Source organism: Heterocephalus glaber, unplaced genomic scaffold (genome assembly GCF_053883595.1).
Source record: "Heterocephalus glaber isolate CG9 unplaced genomic scaffold, H.glaber_assembly_v1.0 deba00000546, whole genome shotgun sequence".
Classification (NCBI taxonomy): Eukaryota; Metazoa; Chordata; class Mammalia; order Rodentia; family Bathyergidae; genus Heterocephalus; species Heterocephalus glaber.
The window spans coordinates 32194795-32211623 of NW_028258147.1; the positions used below are offsets into that span (position 1 = coordinate 32194795).

A 16829-nucleotide genomic window follows, 5' to 3' on the forward strand; every position below is an offset into this window, starting at 1 on the left:
ATATGTTTTCCTAATTTTGTCAGTGTTTTTACATTTCCAACTATATAGATTGAATTTACTTGTTTGAGGAGTTGAAAAAGTACTTGATAATTTGGGCTCCTTCAGTCAGTAGTTGATGTTATCAGGCTGTATGGATGAATAAATTTGGACTCTACTGGAAAGCAGCATCCACTGACAGCTATGAATTCACAGTGTGCATAAATCCTAGCTCTGCCATGCCCATTAGGTCTTTGGGCAGATGACCTCTCCATCTGTTACTCTACTTGTAAAACAGGAATCAAAATTTTGTGATGTTAGTAGTAGTAATACACTTGTAAGGTTAGTGTGATAATTAAATATTACTTGAAAGAGCTTAGCATGGATACTCGAAGATAGTTGTTACTGTTGTCATTCTGTGTTGGAGTACCTGGGAATTCCAATCTTACACAACCCACATGCAGCAGATGAAATTTTAGCTGCTTTCTCCACCCACTCTGCCAGGAATAAAGGCCTCTATTATCTTTTCTAGGGAAGGTTTATCATTTTCTGGAATTTAGTCCACTTAGATTTCTTTGCATCCTGAGCAATCTGAGGAAACATGTTTTTAAAATCTTTCTTTTTTTAAATTCTTCTCTAGCTTGTTTGGCTTATTAGAGGGAGAACAGCAGACCTTTCAACTTCTTGGAGGTGGAAGTTTGAAAGGAGAAATTTCAGGCTGGTGACTAAGCGCAGTTGTGCCCCTCCTGCCTCGCAAGTGCAAGGTCCTGAGTTCGATCCCCAGTACAAAATAAGAGTGATGGTATTGTGTATCTATTTGTATATCATAAAATAGATCTTTTTTTAATATATGTTGTTTCAGCTACTTTTTTATCCTTATTCCCGTACCATGCTATTTTAATTATTGGGTCTTCATGGGGTTTCAATAGCCAATAGATATTCTTGTCTGTTTCTTTTGACTGATGAACATACCTTGATAATATTTTAATAAATCATACTGACTTCTTTAGAAACACATTCATCTTCTATAATATGCTCTAGAAAAAATACAGGTTTCTTAGATGCTTCTCTTATTGGAATGTTCGATTTTTACACCTGGCAAATTTCTCATTTTCTTTCTATACATATGCATAGTTAATAGTAAACCATTGGTAGCAGTAAACCAGTGGGGTACAGGGAGGAGCCCTGATCGGTAGTAACCTTATTTGTGTGGTATAATTCCTCTTAGCACACTTGATTTTGAGTGCCAGCATGAACAGCAGATTGTGAAAGTCCATACACGATTGGCTCCCATGACCTGGTACAAACTTCTTCCAGCATACACTTGTTTTTTTAATGAGAAGCTATCATCCAACTGTAATAGGACACATTCAAGAGATATGAAGTTAAACTGATAAATTGACTTGTAAATAATGTTTTACAAAGAAAATGGATACCTAAAAGATCATTTGTACATCATACATATGCCAATATTTTCTCAATTTACATGGAATTGGAGTACCTGGTAATTCTCATCTTATCTCTTCTTTCAAAGGAACTTGTATTTTTCAGGTACTTGCTACATTTATTGACTTCCATCTCTATGTAGTTCAAATACTAGATAATAATATAGGAAAAAGATAGGGGGTTATTTGTGTTTAGGTTTTCTTCATGTTATTTCCTCCAGGTAAATGGTCAAACAGATGTGCAGGATCATTCTGTGGATTTTATTAGCTTTGTCTTTTTGTGTATATCTTGGCTTTTATACTTTGTCTTAGCTGAGGAGTTCAACTCTGTGAAAACCCTGTTTCTCACAAGCCTTTAAGGACTACCACAGAAATTCAGATATGCCAAGTCCAAGTCTTAATCTTTCTTTAATCTTCAAAACTAACAGGTTAGAAATATGCATAAAATGTTTTGATAAAACGAATTGCATGTATATTAAATGTGACTGTAAAATATGCTTAATGATTTATAACAAGCAGCTAAAGGATAATGTAAAATATAGCCACGTTGTCAGTAATAAATGTACGTATTCTGCAAAGCCTTTATGTCACTTAAAAGATAAACAGTTTTCTTCTTACTCATTAAGTCAACTTTGCAGACATCAAGAAGGATCAATATTATATAATTGTATATAGAAAAGTTCCTATTGTGTTTTTTCAAATGTTTAAGATCATAGTGTGAATCTGACTTTATTACTATTGTGGCCTCCTTGATGTCTAAAATGAAGTTGGAAATGGGTTAAAAAACCCACCTATAAAAATCTATATAAAACATGTTCATATGTAATAAAAAACTTAGGTCATCAATTCACATTTTAGAATAATATTTATAATTACAATTTTCTCAATTTTATCTAATTAATGAATTAAAAGTCCTAGAAGTTTGTAATTGATTGTGATTTCTGCATTATTTAATGATCTACTTGCTTTAAAGCACATAAACTCTTACTTTAGAGGAAACTGGAGCATGAGAGTATAGGAGATAACTTGTATTGCAGAAAAGTTACTAGGATATGCTTTACTCTGCTTATAGACTTTTTTTTCCTTAGATTCTTTTATTGGTACATTTCTGGTATACAACACAATTACATTTCTCATTGGGAACTGTACCTTTACATGATGCATCTTGGTTCTTATTTTTTCCCCATTCCTAGCCCTCCCTTCACCCCCTCCACCCTTCCCTATGTACAAAGATTTTATTTCCATTTTTTCCATTTCTCATCATTTTTCTTTTTCCTTCTTTCCTTTCCCCTGCCCCTCCCACTATCCTTACCCCTTTGGAACTTTTCTTCCTATTTTGCATTATTGATTATTCATTCTAATCATTGGTACATTTTAGTTATACAATATGATGACATTCTTCGTTGGAAATTTGCACCTTTACACAGTCTCTCTTGGTTCCCATCTTTCACCTTTGCCCAGCCCTCCCTTCAACCCCTCCATTCCTCCCTATTTACAAAGATTTTGTTCCTATTTTTCCATTTTCTCATATTCCATTCCCGTCTTTCCTTTCCCCTACCCCTCCCACCTCTTTCCCCTTTGTCCCTTTTCTTCCTATTTCACATTAGCTATCATATACTTTAGTCCCCATTTACACTTTCAGTTTCTCACGCCAGAGAAAATATGCAGTCTTTATACATGTATGTCCTATTTATTTCACTTAAGAGTATCACCTCAATGTGGATCCATTTAGACATAAATGTCTCCAATTTCTCATTTTTTATGGCTGAGTAGTACTCCATTTTATAAAAAACCCCACATTTTCTTTATCCAGTCTCCAGGTGATGGACATTTGGGCTGTTTCCAAGTTTTAGCTATCACAAACTGTGCTGCTATGAACATGGGCGCACATATATCACTGTGGTATGATTCTTTTAATTCTTTGGGGAAGATCACCAGCAGTGGAATAGGGGGGTCAAGTGGGACTTTCAGTCCTAGTTCTTTGAGGTATCCCCATACTGATTTCCACAGTGCTTGCACCAGTCTACACTCCCACCAGCAGTGGAGCAGGGTTCCTCTTTCCCCACAGCCCCGCCAGCATTTGTTATTGGTTGATTTCATGATAGTAGCCATTCTTTCTGGAGTGAGGTGGAATCTCAGCATTGTTTTCATTTGCATCTCTTGAATGACCAGTGATGTTGAACATTTTTTCGTGTATTTATTTGCTATTTCTACTTCCTTGTCTGAGAAATATCTGTTCATTTCAGATGCCCATTTTTGGATTGGGTCTTTAAATTTGGGAGGTCTTATCTTTTTAGGTTCTTTATAGATTCTAGATAGTAGATCTTTGTCTGAGAAAAAGCAGGTGAAGATTTTTTCCCACATTGTGGGTTGTCTCGTCACACTGCTGGTGGTTTCTCTTGTTGTGCAGAAGCTTTTCAATAGGAAGAGTTCCCACTTGTTGATTGTTTATGCTAGTTCACGGGCAACTGAGGTTTTGTTCAGAAAATCTTTTCTTACACCGATATCTTCAAGAGTTCTACCTAACCTCTGTTCAAATTGGTTCAGTGTTTCTGAATATTTTATTTTAATATTTATTTATTGTAATATTTAGATCTTTAATCCATTTCAATTTTAGTGTACTGCATGGCGAGAGATATAGGTCTAGTTTTAATCTTTGGCAAGTTGAAACCAAATTTTTCCAGCACCATTTATTAAAGAGGCTATCTTTCTTCTAGTGAGGGTGTTTGGCTCCTTTATCGAAGATGAGATGGCTGAGTGTGTCTGGCGTTGTTTCTGCATCTTCTAATCAGTTCCACTGGTCCTCAGGTCTGTTTCTTTGCCAGTACCATGCTGTTTTTATCACATTAGCTTTGTAGTAGAGTTGCAGGTTGGGGATTGTGATTCCCCCTGCCATGTCTCTGTTACCTAGAATTGCTTTTGCTATTCTGGGTTTCTTCTTGTTCCAAATGAATTTTTGGATTGTTTTCTCAAGGTCCATGAAGTGTGCTGCTGGGATCTCAATTGGAATTGCATTGAATCTATATAGCAGTTTTGGAAGTATGGCCACTTTCACTATATTAATCCTTCCTACCCAGGAGCAGGGGATGTCTGTCCATTTTCTGATATCATCTTCAATCTCTCTTTTCAGGGTGCTATAGTTTTCAGCAAAGAGGTCTTTGATTTCTTTCATTAGGTTGATTCCTAGGTACTTCAGTTTTTTGGATGCTATTGTGAAAGGAATTATTTGCCCTATTTCTCTCTCAGTGAGTCTGTCATTGGTGTAGAGGAAAGCTATTGGTTTTTGTGTGTTGGTCTTGTAAACAGCTATGTTACTGAATTTGGTTATTAAGTCTAGAAGACTTTTGGTGGAGTTCTTGGGGTCTTCTATATAGAGTATCATGTCATCTGCAAGTAATGACAATTTGACTTCATTTCCTATCTTTATTCCTTTTATTTCTTTCTCTTGTCTAATTGTCGTGGCTAATGTTTCCAGAACTATGTTGAACAAGAGTGGTCATAGTGGTCATCCTTGTCTTGTTCCTGATTTTAGTGTGAAGGATTTCAGTTTTTGACCATTTAGTATGATATTGGCTGTTGGTTTTTCATAGATGGCTTCTATCAGTTTGAGGTAGAGACCATCTATTCCAACTTTTTGTAGGGTTTTTATCATAAATGCATGTTGGATTTTGTCAAATGCTTTTTCTGTGTCTATGGAGATAATCATATGATTTTCGTCCTTGGCTCTATTGATATAGTGTATTACACTGATTGATTTGTGTATACTGAACCATCCCTGCATCCCTGGGATGAATCCCACTTGATCAGGGTGTATGATCTTCTCGATGATCTTCTGCATTCTATTTGCCAGTATTTTTTTAAGGATTTTTGCATCTATGTTCATTAGTGAGATTGGCCTATAGTTCTCCTTTTTGGTTGGGTCTTTCTCTGCCTTGTGGATCAATGTGATGCTTGCTTCCAGGAATGAATTTGGGAGTATTGCTTCCCTTTCAATTTCATTGAAGAGTTTAAACAGTAGTGGCAGTAGTTCCTCTCTAAATGTCTTGTAGAATTCAGCAGTGAAGCCTCCAGGGCCTGGGCTTTTCTTAGTTGATAAGTTTTTAATTACACTTTCAATCTCATTGGTTGATATTGGGTTGTTTAGAAATTTTAGGTCTTCTTCATTCAACTTTGGTAATTCACGCATATCTAGGAATCTGTCCATTTCTTCTGTGTTTTCCATCTTATTGGCATATAGGTTCTGGAAGTAGGTATTGATGATCCTCTGGATTTCTGCCGGGCCTTTTGTAATTTCACCCTTTTCATTTCTAATTGCATGCATTTGGGCCTTTTCTTTCCTTTTTCTGATAAGGTTGGCTAAGGGTTTGTTAATTTTATTGATTCTTTCGAAGAACCAACTCTTTGTTTCATTGGTTTTTTGTATCATTCTCTTAGTCTCCATTGCATTGATTTCTCCTCTGATCTTTATAATTTCCTCCCTTGTATGAGCTTTGGGGTTGTCCTGCTCTTCTTTTTCTAGAAGCTTGAGGTTCAGCATCAGGTTGTTTAATTGGGCTCGTTCTGTTTTCCTAATATGCATGTTCACTGCTATGAATTTCCCTCATAAGACGGCTTTCATTGTGTCCCATAGATTCCGATATGTTGTATTGTCATTGTCATTTAATTGAAGGAACTGTCTGATTTCTTCTTAATTTGCTCTGTGACTCATTGGTTATTTAGAAGTGTGTTGTTCAATTTCCACGTGTTTATGAAATTTTTGCCCTTTCTTTTGCTATGGATCTCCAATTTCATCGCACTATGGTCTGATAATATACAGGGGATAACTTCAATTCCTTTGCACTTACTTAAACATGTTCTATGTGTGAGTATGTGGTCTATTCTGGAGAATGACCCATGTGCAGCTGAGAAGAATGTGTATTCTGATTTTGTGGGGTGGAACACTCTGTAAACATCTGTTAAGTTCATTTGTTCAAGAGTTTGATTGAGTTCTAGTATTTCATTACTTATTTTTAGTCTAGTTGATCTATCTATTTGTGACAGTGGGGTATTTAGGTCCCCCACTACAATTGTATTAGTGCATATATGACTTTTCATGTCTGTTAGTATTTTTTTTAATATAGTTGGGTGCACTAGTGTTTGCACCAATTGCCAAATTTAAAGAACCATTTCTGATAATATTCAGAAAGCTTCACTGCCTTGGACAAGGCTAATTCTATTCACACTGTGTCCTTCTAACTAGAAAACTACATTTACATTTCTAATAGTGTATAAAAGTGGAAGTTGGATACACCCTGTTACTCCTGCAGAATCTCATGCCCTCTTGTGTCCCTAAGGAACCTCAGAGAAGAGCTTCAGATTGCTCAGAGTGGTAACTCCTGAGGCAAGACCTGTGTCTTGCAAAAAGACAAAAATCACAATGAACAGTGGTGTTTACTATAGTGCTGTGTGGCTGCCCTCCCTGCATTTTACCTAATTGATGAATTCTGAAATAAATGCTCTTCTTTCTTCTCCCTTTCTCACTTTTTGACAGTAATTGTGAATTTGTATTTCTGCTAACTTTTGGTCTAAGTCATTATTTACCCCTCATTGGCTGTTCCAAAATGCCTTCTAATTAAAGAAACCCCAAACAGAGGATAAGCATACTTCTATATAAATGTATATGATTTGAGGGAAAGTGATTTATAGATGATTCTTCATATTATAATTATTTGCTTAATTAGCTTTAAGGATATGGATATAAAACCAATATTTGGCCACTTACTGAATTCTGTCTGACACCAGATTCAGACTGCAGCTCTCTGATGATCTCTCTCTAGCTCTTATCCTTGGCCATGAATCCATCTCTCCCAGGCCACTCTACACTCTGTGCTGACTTCCTAAGCTGGATATCCAGCTTTGACCTCCCTTCCAAGTAAACAGAAAGGAAAGTGAACTCTAAATGTCCCCAAATCCAGGTATCTATGTGAGTCTTCTTCCAGATTTCAAACCATCTCTGTACCCTTCTTCACTAACCACTTTACTCAATTTATTTAAATTTCTACTGAGAATTTCTCTGTGATCCTACTATCAACTGCCTCAAGTATCACACCACTCGCTACCTTGAGAACCTTCAACCACTCCATATTTACAGCCTCAAACAAGCTCTTTACTGTGACCATAGTCAACATTTCTTTTATTCAAATACTCTAGCATATTCTGGTTGTTACTGTCCTGAAATATGGCATCTGAAATCTCATTTTCAGGGTTTTGCTTATTGCAGTGCTTCCAGTTGGAAAACTCTATGATTTTCTTCATCCATTTCCTTCCAGCACTTCCTAGAAGATGTATGTTTTATCTCCCCCAGGATGCCTTTCTCACTGCACTACGAGGCAATATTGGAGTTCTCTAAATTTCTTAAGATTGTGTCTCTAACAGTCTGTTGGCTAGTTTGACTTTTCATTTGCTTCCTGCTCCCATCTTGTTTAAATTATCCACTTTACAATGGATGTGCTGATTTTGTGTGTCTTCTTTTAATGATTTTTAAATCCCTATAATATGACTTTGTATCATGAAAGTCAAGGTATATCAGAGTTGCATGTAAGGAAAATGGCTCTGACTTATCTAATGAGAAATGAATATTTTTTCATAATCATTTTGCAAGCTGGGTAATGAAGAAAAGAAAATGAATAAGAACAAATGAAGTTTGACTGCAGAGCAAGAAGCCCACTTAGTCATGACTCATGAGCACATAGTTGTCACTGCCACTAGAGGATGAAAAGGCCACTCTCCTAGTATGTAACTGTGACACCGGACACTTGGGGCCTCTCCTGTTGGACACTGTATCTATTTCTCTGAAACACTCAATGCTTCTGATTCTGTCTTCAATAATTTCTCAGCCTCCTGTATCTTTGGATGTCTTGATTGCATATATTAATTTTTAAAAACATTTTATACTAAAAGCACAAGTAACAAGAGCAAAATTAGACAAGAAGGGTTACACTAAAAAAAATGCTTCTTCAAGAAGTGCACACAGACCAAAGCCAGGAGCCCACACAGAAACCCACAGAAAGTGTGCACAGCCAGAAGCCTGCCTGATCATCAGTGGTGCAGGTGTGCAGGCCCCAGCCAGAGGCCAACCCAGATACCATTGATAAGTGCACATACACTCCAGCTAGAAGCCCTCCCAGACAAGAGCCTAACATGGGGATCCAGAAGGCAATCATTTGGAATGTAGGAATTGGTGCAGTGGTAAGCAGCAGCAAGAAGGCCTCTCTGAAACTTATTGAGAATTGAAGCCCACTGGGAGAGCGAGTCACCTTAATCAAGGTGCAGCAGACTGCATGTGTTGAAATGAGAAGACACCTAAACAAGACTCAAAACCAGAACTCCAAATCACCAAAGGCAACTCCAAGGTATAGCAAGATGAAACAATGTGAAACTCAACCACCTGGACTCCCTGAACTGGCAACAAAAGAGGATATGGAAAAAATAAAATAAGAAATAATTTCTCAGATAACAACAGAGATGGTAACCATAGTGAAAGACATGATTAGTAACTCTAGAGCAGACACAGATTAAAAAAAATAGAGGAACTGAGGAACATGATGGAATCATAGAATTGGAAACAAATGGAATCCATAAAACACATACAAAGAGATAACTGGAGCAGAGTGAGCCAATGTGAGGACAGAATATAAAATATAGAAGAAAGGATTGTGATTAGTGACCCAGAAAAAATAAGATTTCTTTAAAATAGAAAGGGACCATGAGAAATCAATACATCTGCTAGATGAGGCAAAGGAGAAAAACATAAGACTTAATCAGAGTCAATGAAGAAACAGGAGAGACTAAAAAATGGCATAAAAAATGGTTCACAGGAGTTATGGCAGAAAAATCCCAAGCGGGGAAAAGAATTTGACATACAGATAAGTGAGGCATATAGGACCCTAACTAGCTGAGATCAAAAAAAGTCTACACCTAGACATATAATAGTCAAGATTCCAGAAACCCAGTAGAAGAAAAAAATACTACAAAAAGTTAGAGAAAAGAACAAATCACATATAAAGATACAAACGAAAGCCCATCAGAATCACAGCAGACTTCTCAACACAGACCCTCAAGTTAAGAAGAGCCTGGAGTAAAGTTTTTCAAGCCCTAAAAAAAAAAAAAAAAAACTACAACCCAGATTGATATGACCTGCAAAACTATCTTTAAAAATCAATGGAGAGGGCCGGGGATTTAGCTCAGTGGTTCTGCCACCTGCCTTGCAAGTGCAAGCACCTGAGTTCGATCCCCGGTACCAAAAGAAAAAAAAAAAAATCAATGGAGAAATAAGACATTTTTAGGACAAAGAACACCTGAGGAAATTCATGAATACCAAATCAGCACTCCAAAAACTTTTAAGCAATATCCTAGGAAAAGACAGTGAATATCACAACCCCACAAAGCCCAGCAGAATGAATCCATCAGGCAAGAAAAGAAATTAAATGCAAAGGGGGAGAATCCAACAAAAAGAAAAGGTCATACACTCAGCCACCTCATCTTTGACAATGGAGCCAAACACCCTCACTGGAGGAAAGATAGCCTCTTCTATAAATGGTGCTGGAAAAATTGGGTTTCAACTTGCCAAACATTAAAACTAGATCTGTATCTCTCACCATGCACTAAACTAAAATTGAAATCGATTAAAGATCTAAATATTAAAACAGAAATGCTAAACCAGCTGGAACAGAGGTTAGGTACAACTCTTGAAGACATTGGTGTAGGAAAAGATTTTATAAACAAAACTTCAGTTGCCCATGAACTAGCACAAACAATCAACAAGAGGGATCTCTTATTAAAAAGGATCTGCACAGTAAGAGAAACCACCAACAATGTGAAGAGACAACCCACAATGTGGGAAAAAATTTTCACCTGCTATTGCTCACACAAAGGTCTTATATCTACAATCTATAAAGAACTTAAAAAAATCAGACCTCCCAATTTTAAAGACCCAATCCAAATATGGGCATCTGAAATGAACAGACATTTCTCAGACAAAGAATTAGAAATAAATAAACATACAAAAAAATGTTCAACATCACTGGTCATTTGAGAGATGTAAATTAAAACAATGCTGAGATTTCACCTCACTCCAGCAAGAGTGGCTGCTATCATGAAATCAACCAATAGCAAAGGCAGGCAGAGGTGTGGGGAAAAAGGAAACCTTTTCCATTGTTGGTGGGAGTACAGACTGGTGCAACCACTGTGGAAATCAATATGGAGATATCTCATAACCTAGGATTAGAGGTCCCATTTGACTCAGCTATTCCTCTACTGGGTATCTTCCCCAAAGAATTAAAAGAATCATACCACAGTGATATATTTGTACCTGTGTTTATAGCAGCACAATGTGTAATAGCTAAAGCTTGGAAACAGCCCAATTGTCCATGAACTGTTGATTGGATAGACAAGATATGTTTTATTTTTATAAAATGGAGTATTACTCAACCACAAAGAATGAGAACCTTGAGACATTTATAACTAAATGGTTGCACATTGAGGTCATACTCCTGAGTGAAATAAACTGGATACACATGCGTAAATACTGAATAGTTTCTCTGGTGTGAGAAAATAAAAGTGTAAATAAGGATCAAAATGTATAACTGATAATGTGAAATAGGAAGAAAAGGTCTAAAGGAGAAGGGGAAGTGGGAGAGGTAGGGGAAAGGAAAGAAGAGAAAAGAAAAAATATGAGAAAATGGAAAAATGGAAACAAAGTCTTTGTAAATAGGGAGAGGTGGAGTAGTTGAATGGAGGGCAGCATAAGGGGGAAAATAAGAACCAAGACATATCATGTAAAGGTGCAAATTCCCAATGATGAATGTCATCATATTGTATACCTATAATATACCAATAAACTTAATGAATAATAAAAAAGCTTCTGCACAGCAAAGGAAAAAACAGAGTCAATAAAGTAAAAAGACAACTTTGGTAATGAGAGACGATATTTTCAAACTAAGAATTTAACATCTAGAACATGTAAGGAATCCCTACAACTAAATATTAAATAATAATAATAGTAATAACCCAACTTTAAAACGGACAAAAAACTAAATAGTTCTCCAAAGAATATGTACAAATGGCTAACAAGTATGAAGAAATGCTCAACATCACTAATAATCAGGGAAATGCAAATCAAAGTCACAATGATATATCACCACATACTGTTAGAATGACTGATATCAATAAAACAAGAGATAATTGAGAGATGTCTATACATCAGTGAAACTGGTGCATAATCTGATGTTGCAAGTGAGTGAACCAGCTTCCCTGAAATCTACCATCTTTCTATGTGTTTTCCCAGATTTTATGTTCCAACTATGATTATCAGTGTTCTGAAGCATGCTATCTATTGGAATCACTGGGTACCAAGCTTTGCACATTAGGTTATACTAGCACCATACTACCAGGCAAGAGAGAGTACAGTAAAAACTTAAGGTCATTTCCTCTCTAACACCAATTCCCATTTTTCCTTAGCATGCATTTGAAGTTGCTGGCATAACTTTAATCACCATTATGAGTTTCATAAATTGGGGTTGTTTTATTTAACAAGCTATTTTGCCTATTTTTCATCATCTGTATGCCCTAAGAATTATTCAAGGAATGACTTCATTTGCAAGGAAATGCCCAGATAAATTTGACATTTTTCTTTCCTTTAAATTGCTTTTATGTCATGTTTTCCCTTCTACATTTAATTTCTTACTAAAAATACTTTAAAATTTTTTCTCTTTAACTTTGATGTTTCACTTTCAATATGCCATACATAGCTGTGGCTCTTTTCCTTTTTAAACTAGTTATGTGTTAAAATAGTGTATCAATGAAAACTTTTGTTATTTCTTCAATTTTGAAATACTGTCATCTATTATCTCTTCAAACTTTGCTTCATTTTCCATATATATATATTTCCATACAGATAGATAGATAGATAGATAGATAGATAGATAGATAGATAGATCTTGGAACTCTTATCTTACATATCTTAATATCTTTTCAGTTTTCCATTCTTTGTCTCTCTATTTTAGATAGTTTCTTTAATTTTTGCCATCTGGAGATTTCTCTTTCTTCCATATCTTCCTATATACAATTTGGTTTTATATTTGTGATATTCCACCAATCATTCCTATGTGGTGTCTGTTGGAGGTAGAGCTGTTTTTGTAAATATCTCAAAATTATTTTCCAGAGTGATCAACTCCTCTGTTTTTCCCAGGACATTAGCTTTAGAATGAAAGTCCCAGGCCTGGGAATTCCCTTGGTCCTGGACAAACTGGGATGCTCTGTCACTCAGTTGTTTTTTATTGTTCAATATTATGAGGAACTTCTAGGGTCAAAAGTTATTGCCACTACCTCAAAAATAAATCATCTATGAACTCTTTTAAGTAGCAAAAATGGTAACCATGTTATCCAAGTAAAATCTTTCAAGCACTGCTTTTGTTCAGGTTTCCTGGAAAATAAAATTTGATTCAAAAGTTCATTGGGAAGTAAATTTGAAGGGAAAAAGAAAAGTAAGGCTAAGAAGAATAGCTAAACCTCCAGGGAGTGTACTTCTGAGCTGTTCACAGCCTTCTTTGCAAGAAAAGTAATATGTTACTGGGTCCCAAATAATTTATCCAAAAGGACAGTTCCTAGAGTTCATGGAGAAAGGAAGACAATTTATGAGGTATTTCCTTGACTTTCATTGAGTGAGGTCCTCTCAGGGCCCATGAAAGCCACCATGACTCCAGGCACGTTATCAAGCAGTCCTGGAGAAGTGACAGCTTCGCTGGGCTCATCTGGCTGGTGAGGTCAATAGTGCTGATAGACACTGGCTTGTGTGGATGTTGGGAAGTGGCAGCCACAGGACCAGCAGGCAATGTCAGCCTTCCAGATGGGAAATAAAGGAAGTGGCGAAGGCTTGTGGAGAGAGTAGATGGGCAATGCTGACTGGCTCTGGTGTGACATAAACTGAGTCTGGAATGGATATGAAATAAAATATCCCAACTTAATCTCATATCAATACACACATGTTTTATTGCTTAGTTGTAATTAAGAATGTAAACATATCTTTCCCCAACTATATCATTACCTGCCAAAGGTAGGATTACATATGTGTTTCTTTATAGACTATTGGCAGAAGGTTAATAAATACTCTGTGATCAGAGCAGGCTGGTGGAAAACATAACTCTATATAGATAATTGTGTAATTATAAATCTCATTATAAATCTCAATGTATGGCTTTGTAGCAAAAAGAAACTAAGAATAAGATAGTATTTTCATGTAATTCCATGACAATTTCCATTTGTCAGTCATAAGCAATTTATTATCTCAGCATCTAGTGTTCCACAATTTGGTGATTTGGGTTCAGCTGCCCCTTACTTTGTTCATTTATTTATCCACTCAGTTTATTGACTTTCTACTCAATGCCAGATACTGTTGAGTAATAATGTAAGTAATAATGATTGAATATTTTTATGTCTGTCCCTGCCCTAAAGAGACTCATAATATAGCCAGGAAAGTAGACATGAAATGGATACATAAGACAGAATCTCTTGCTATATTTCCAGGACAGAGGATAATTTTACTTGTTTGTTTAAATTGTGCTTAATACTCTCAACACCTGTCCATATTTCAATAAGAAAAGTTATTTTTATTACTTCTGGTTGAAGAAAACAGTATGTACATTTCTTATAAGTACAAAGCTTCTTCAGCTTTGGCATCATTGAGCTTAGACTAAGGAAACGGTGGGAAGGTAAGATAAAACATTGTCTATATCCATCAGATAATCACCTTTATCAGATAAAAAGTTAGTCCTGTTTTAAAAATCAGCATCTGAGTATCAGAATTGGTCCCAGCAATGTATAAAGGAAAGAACCATGGAGCTTCACTATTTAGCATTAACTCGGTGATTAAGGCATTATCAATAGTTTGGTGATTATTTTTGATCTGTCATTGCCTTTTCCTATTAGTTATAAAAAAGGTTGTTAGGTGTCATGTTATTTTTTCCCAAATTCTTTTTTTTTTTTGGTACCGGAGATTGAACTTGGGACCTTGTGCTTGTGAGGCAGATGCTGGAATCACTGAGCTAAATCCCCAGCCCAATATTTTTCCCAATTCTAATTGTAACACCACTTCACTTTAAATTTTGTGGAAATTTCTCTATGAATTATTCTTTTATGCCATGTCAAGTTTAACTCTTGTCTTTCAAAAATTATAGCACTGGTGGCTCATCTTTGTATATTGAACTTCTGAGGAAACAGAAATTGGACTCCAAATCACAGCTTTCATGTCCATGTTTCTGCCTTCAAGCCAGCTATGGACTAAAACCTCTGAAAATATGAGCCAAAATGAGCCTCTCCTCCTTTGAGGTAGATACTTTGTCCCAGCAACAGTAAAGCTGATGATTACAAATATTTTCATTAATTTCAGCTTCATTTCAGGTTTTTTCCCCTATTAAACTATTTTTATCATTTACTCAATTCAGTTCTCTAATCTGTCAACTATATTTTGCAAAAGGGGAAAAAAAAGTAAAGAAACAAAGAAATCCATAAATTTCCATGCATAGATTTCAGTTGATGTGGATGAGAATGTGACAGCCAGAGTCCTGTATTTTGCTCTGCAGAGAACTCTAGTTGTGCACCTTGGATGAAATCTGTCACTCCTACCTAACCCATGGAATGGTACCATGGACAATGTATCAGTTTCCTAGGGACACATAAAAAATAACTGCAAAACAGTTGTTTAAAACAGCAGAACTATATACTCACACAATTCTGGAAGTCAGATCTCAAAAATCAAGGTGTTGATGGGGCCAGGCTCTTTCTAAAGGCACATCAGGAAGATCTTTTCTTGTCTCCTTTTAGTTTGTGGTAGTTGCCCAAAATCTTTGGTGTTCATTTGCTTGTGGGGAATCTCTTGCAACTCACTTAATCTCTTCTTGTCTTCCTGGAGCATTTTCCTATGGTATCACTCATCAAATTTCTCCTTTTTCTAAGGAAATCAGTCATTGTATTAGGACCCTTTGTAATTCACTGTGATCTCACCCTCCAGAGAGAGTATTTCAAAATATGATCACATTTTGAGGCTCTGAGTGAAAATTAATATTTAAGAAATTATTTAACCCAGTACATTTGAGAAATATTAGTGACCAATTATGTTGTCTTTTACTATTGTTAAAATGACATTCTGCCAAGAGAAATGAACATTAATTATAATTTCTTATTTGGGATAAGATATCCCTCCTATTTGAGAAGGCCACTTTCTTTTTTGTGACAAAAATGATAAATGTAATGAGTTTTTTTTTAAATGCCCTAGTTAGAATGACAAAGCATAGTGCTGATCAACTCATCATTCTTTTTCTTTGTGATCATTCCTGCTACATACCTATTAGTATAATAGGCTACAAAAAGTTCCCAGACTGTCTTTGTAAATTTCTGATAGAAATTCAAATCAGAGCACTGTAGAGAATTACACAAATTGAAAAAGGGAAAAGTTTTCCAAAAAATTTAGGCATGACTTTGGAAATGAATAAATATTATTCCCTGGAAAACTGAGTCATGTATTAATATTATATTTCTTCATAGGATGAAGAGAAACATCAGATGTGAAGTTAAACAGATTTCTTTAATACATTTTCTAGTACATTTTCTCACCAAACTCAGTTGGCTGCTGGCTTTGTAAAATTAAATATAAATCAGCAGGTTTAATTAGTTTGGATTTTCAAAAGATATGAATAGGAGATATCTCCACTCCATAATTTCAAAATTCAGAACTTTAAAATCAGACCCAAGTCCTAACAAGATAGTCTTACTGCCCACTCCCCCAGGTCCATACCTCTTCCTTCCCCCACACTGTCTCTGGTGCTTCCCCCAACCATTCCTTTAATTCCAGAAAGCTAGGAACATGCTTCTGTTCTTGATTCTCCTTCCTCCTTTTATAACCTTCCTTCAGTCTGTGAAGATTCTAGAAAGTCTTATACTGAGCAATGAAAGCAGTGCTGTATCTCAGTAATATTTCTCAACATTTATGGCTTTGTTTCCTCAATTAAAAGACACAGATTGGTGGACTAAATCAAAAACAGAATCTAACAGTCTTTTGTATTCAAGAAAATCATCTAATAGAAAAGATGTTCATAGAACAAAAATTAAAGGATGGAAAACAATATTTCATTTACTAGGACCCCAAAACAAGCAGAGGTAGCAGTTTTAATCTTAGGGTAAACTTCAAGCTAAAACTGAGTAGAAGAGACAAAGAAGGTTGCTACATTTTACTTAAGGGAACAATACAAAAGAAGAGATAATGCTAATACATATTTATGCAACAAATACTGGAACCTGTATCTTCATAAAACAAATAATGCCAAACATAAAAGATCAAATAAATGCCAACACAATCATAGTGAGAGATCTTAACAC

At 35.8% G+C, this 16829-nt stretch overlaps 1 protein-coding gene across 2 annotated transcripts in view; it reads left to right on the top strand.

Moving 5' to 3' along the window:
- The window catches only part of Bet1 (Bet1 golgi vesicular membrane trafficking protein), a 45864-nt gene that overhangs the window by 14033 nt on the left and 15002 nt on the right, over window positions 1-16829 (top strand). The window contains exon 5 of one of the 2 annotated variants that reach the window (XM_021242856.2): window positions 617-9781. The exons of the other annotated variant lie outside the window; for it this stretch is intronic. Within the exon in view, the coding sequence (XP_021098515.2) occupies window positions 617-633 (17 nt within the window). The 3' untranslated portion in view covers window positions 634-9781. Of the gene's footprint in view, window positions 1-616; window positions 9782-16829 lie in introns of those variants that run through there. 2 annotated transcript variants of the gene reach the window in all.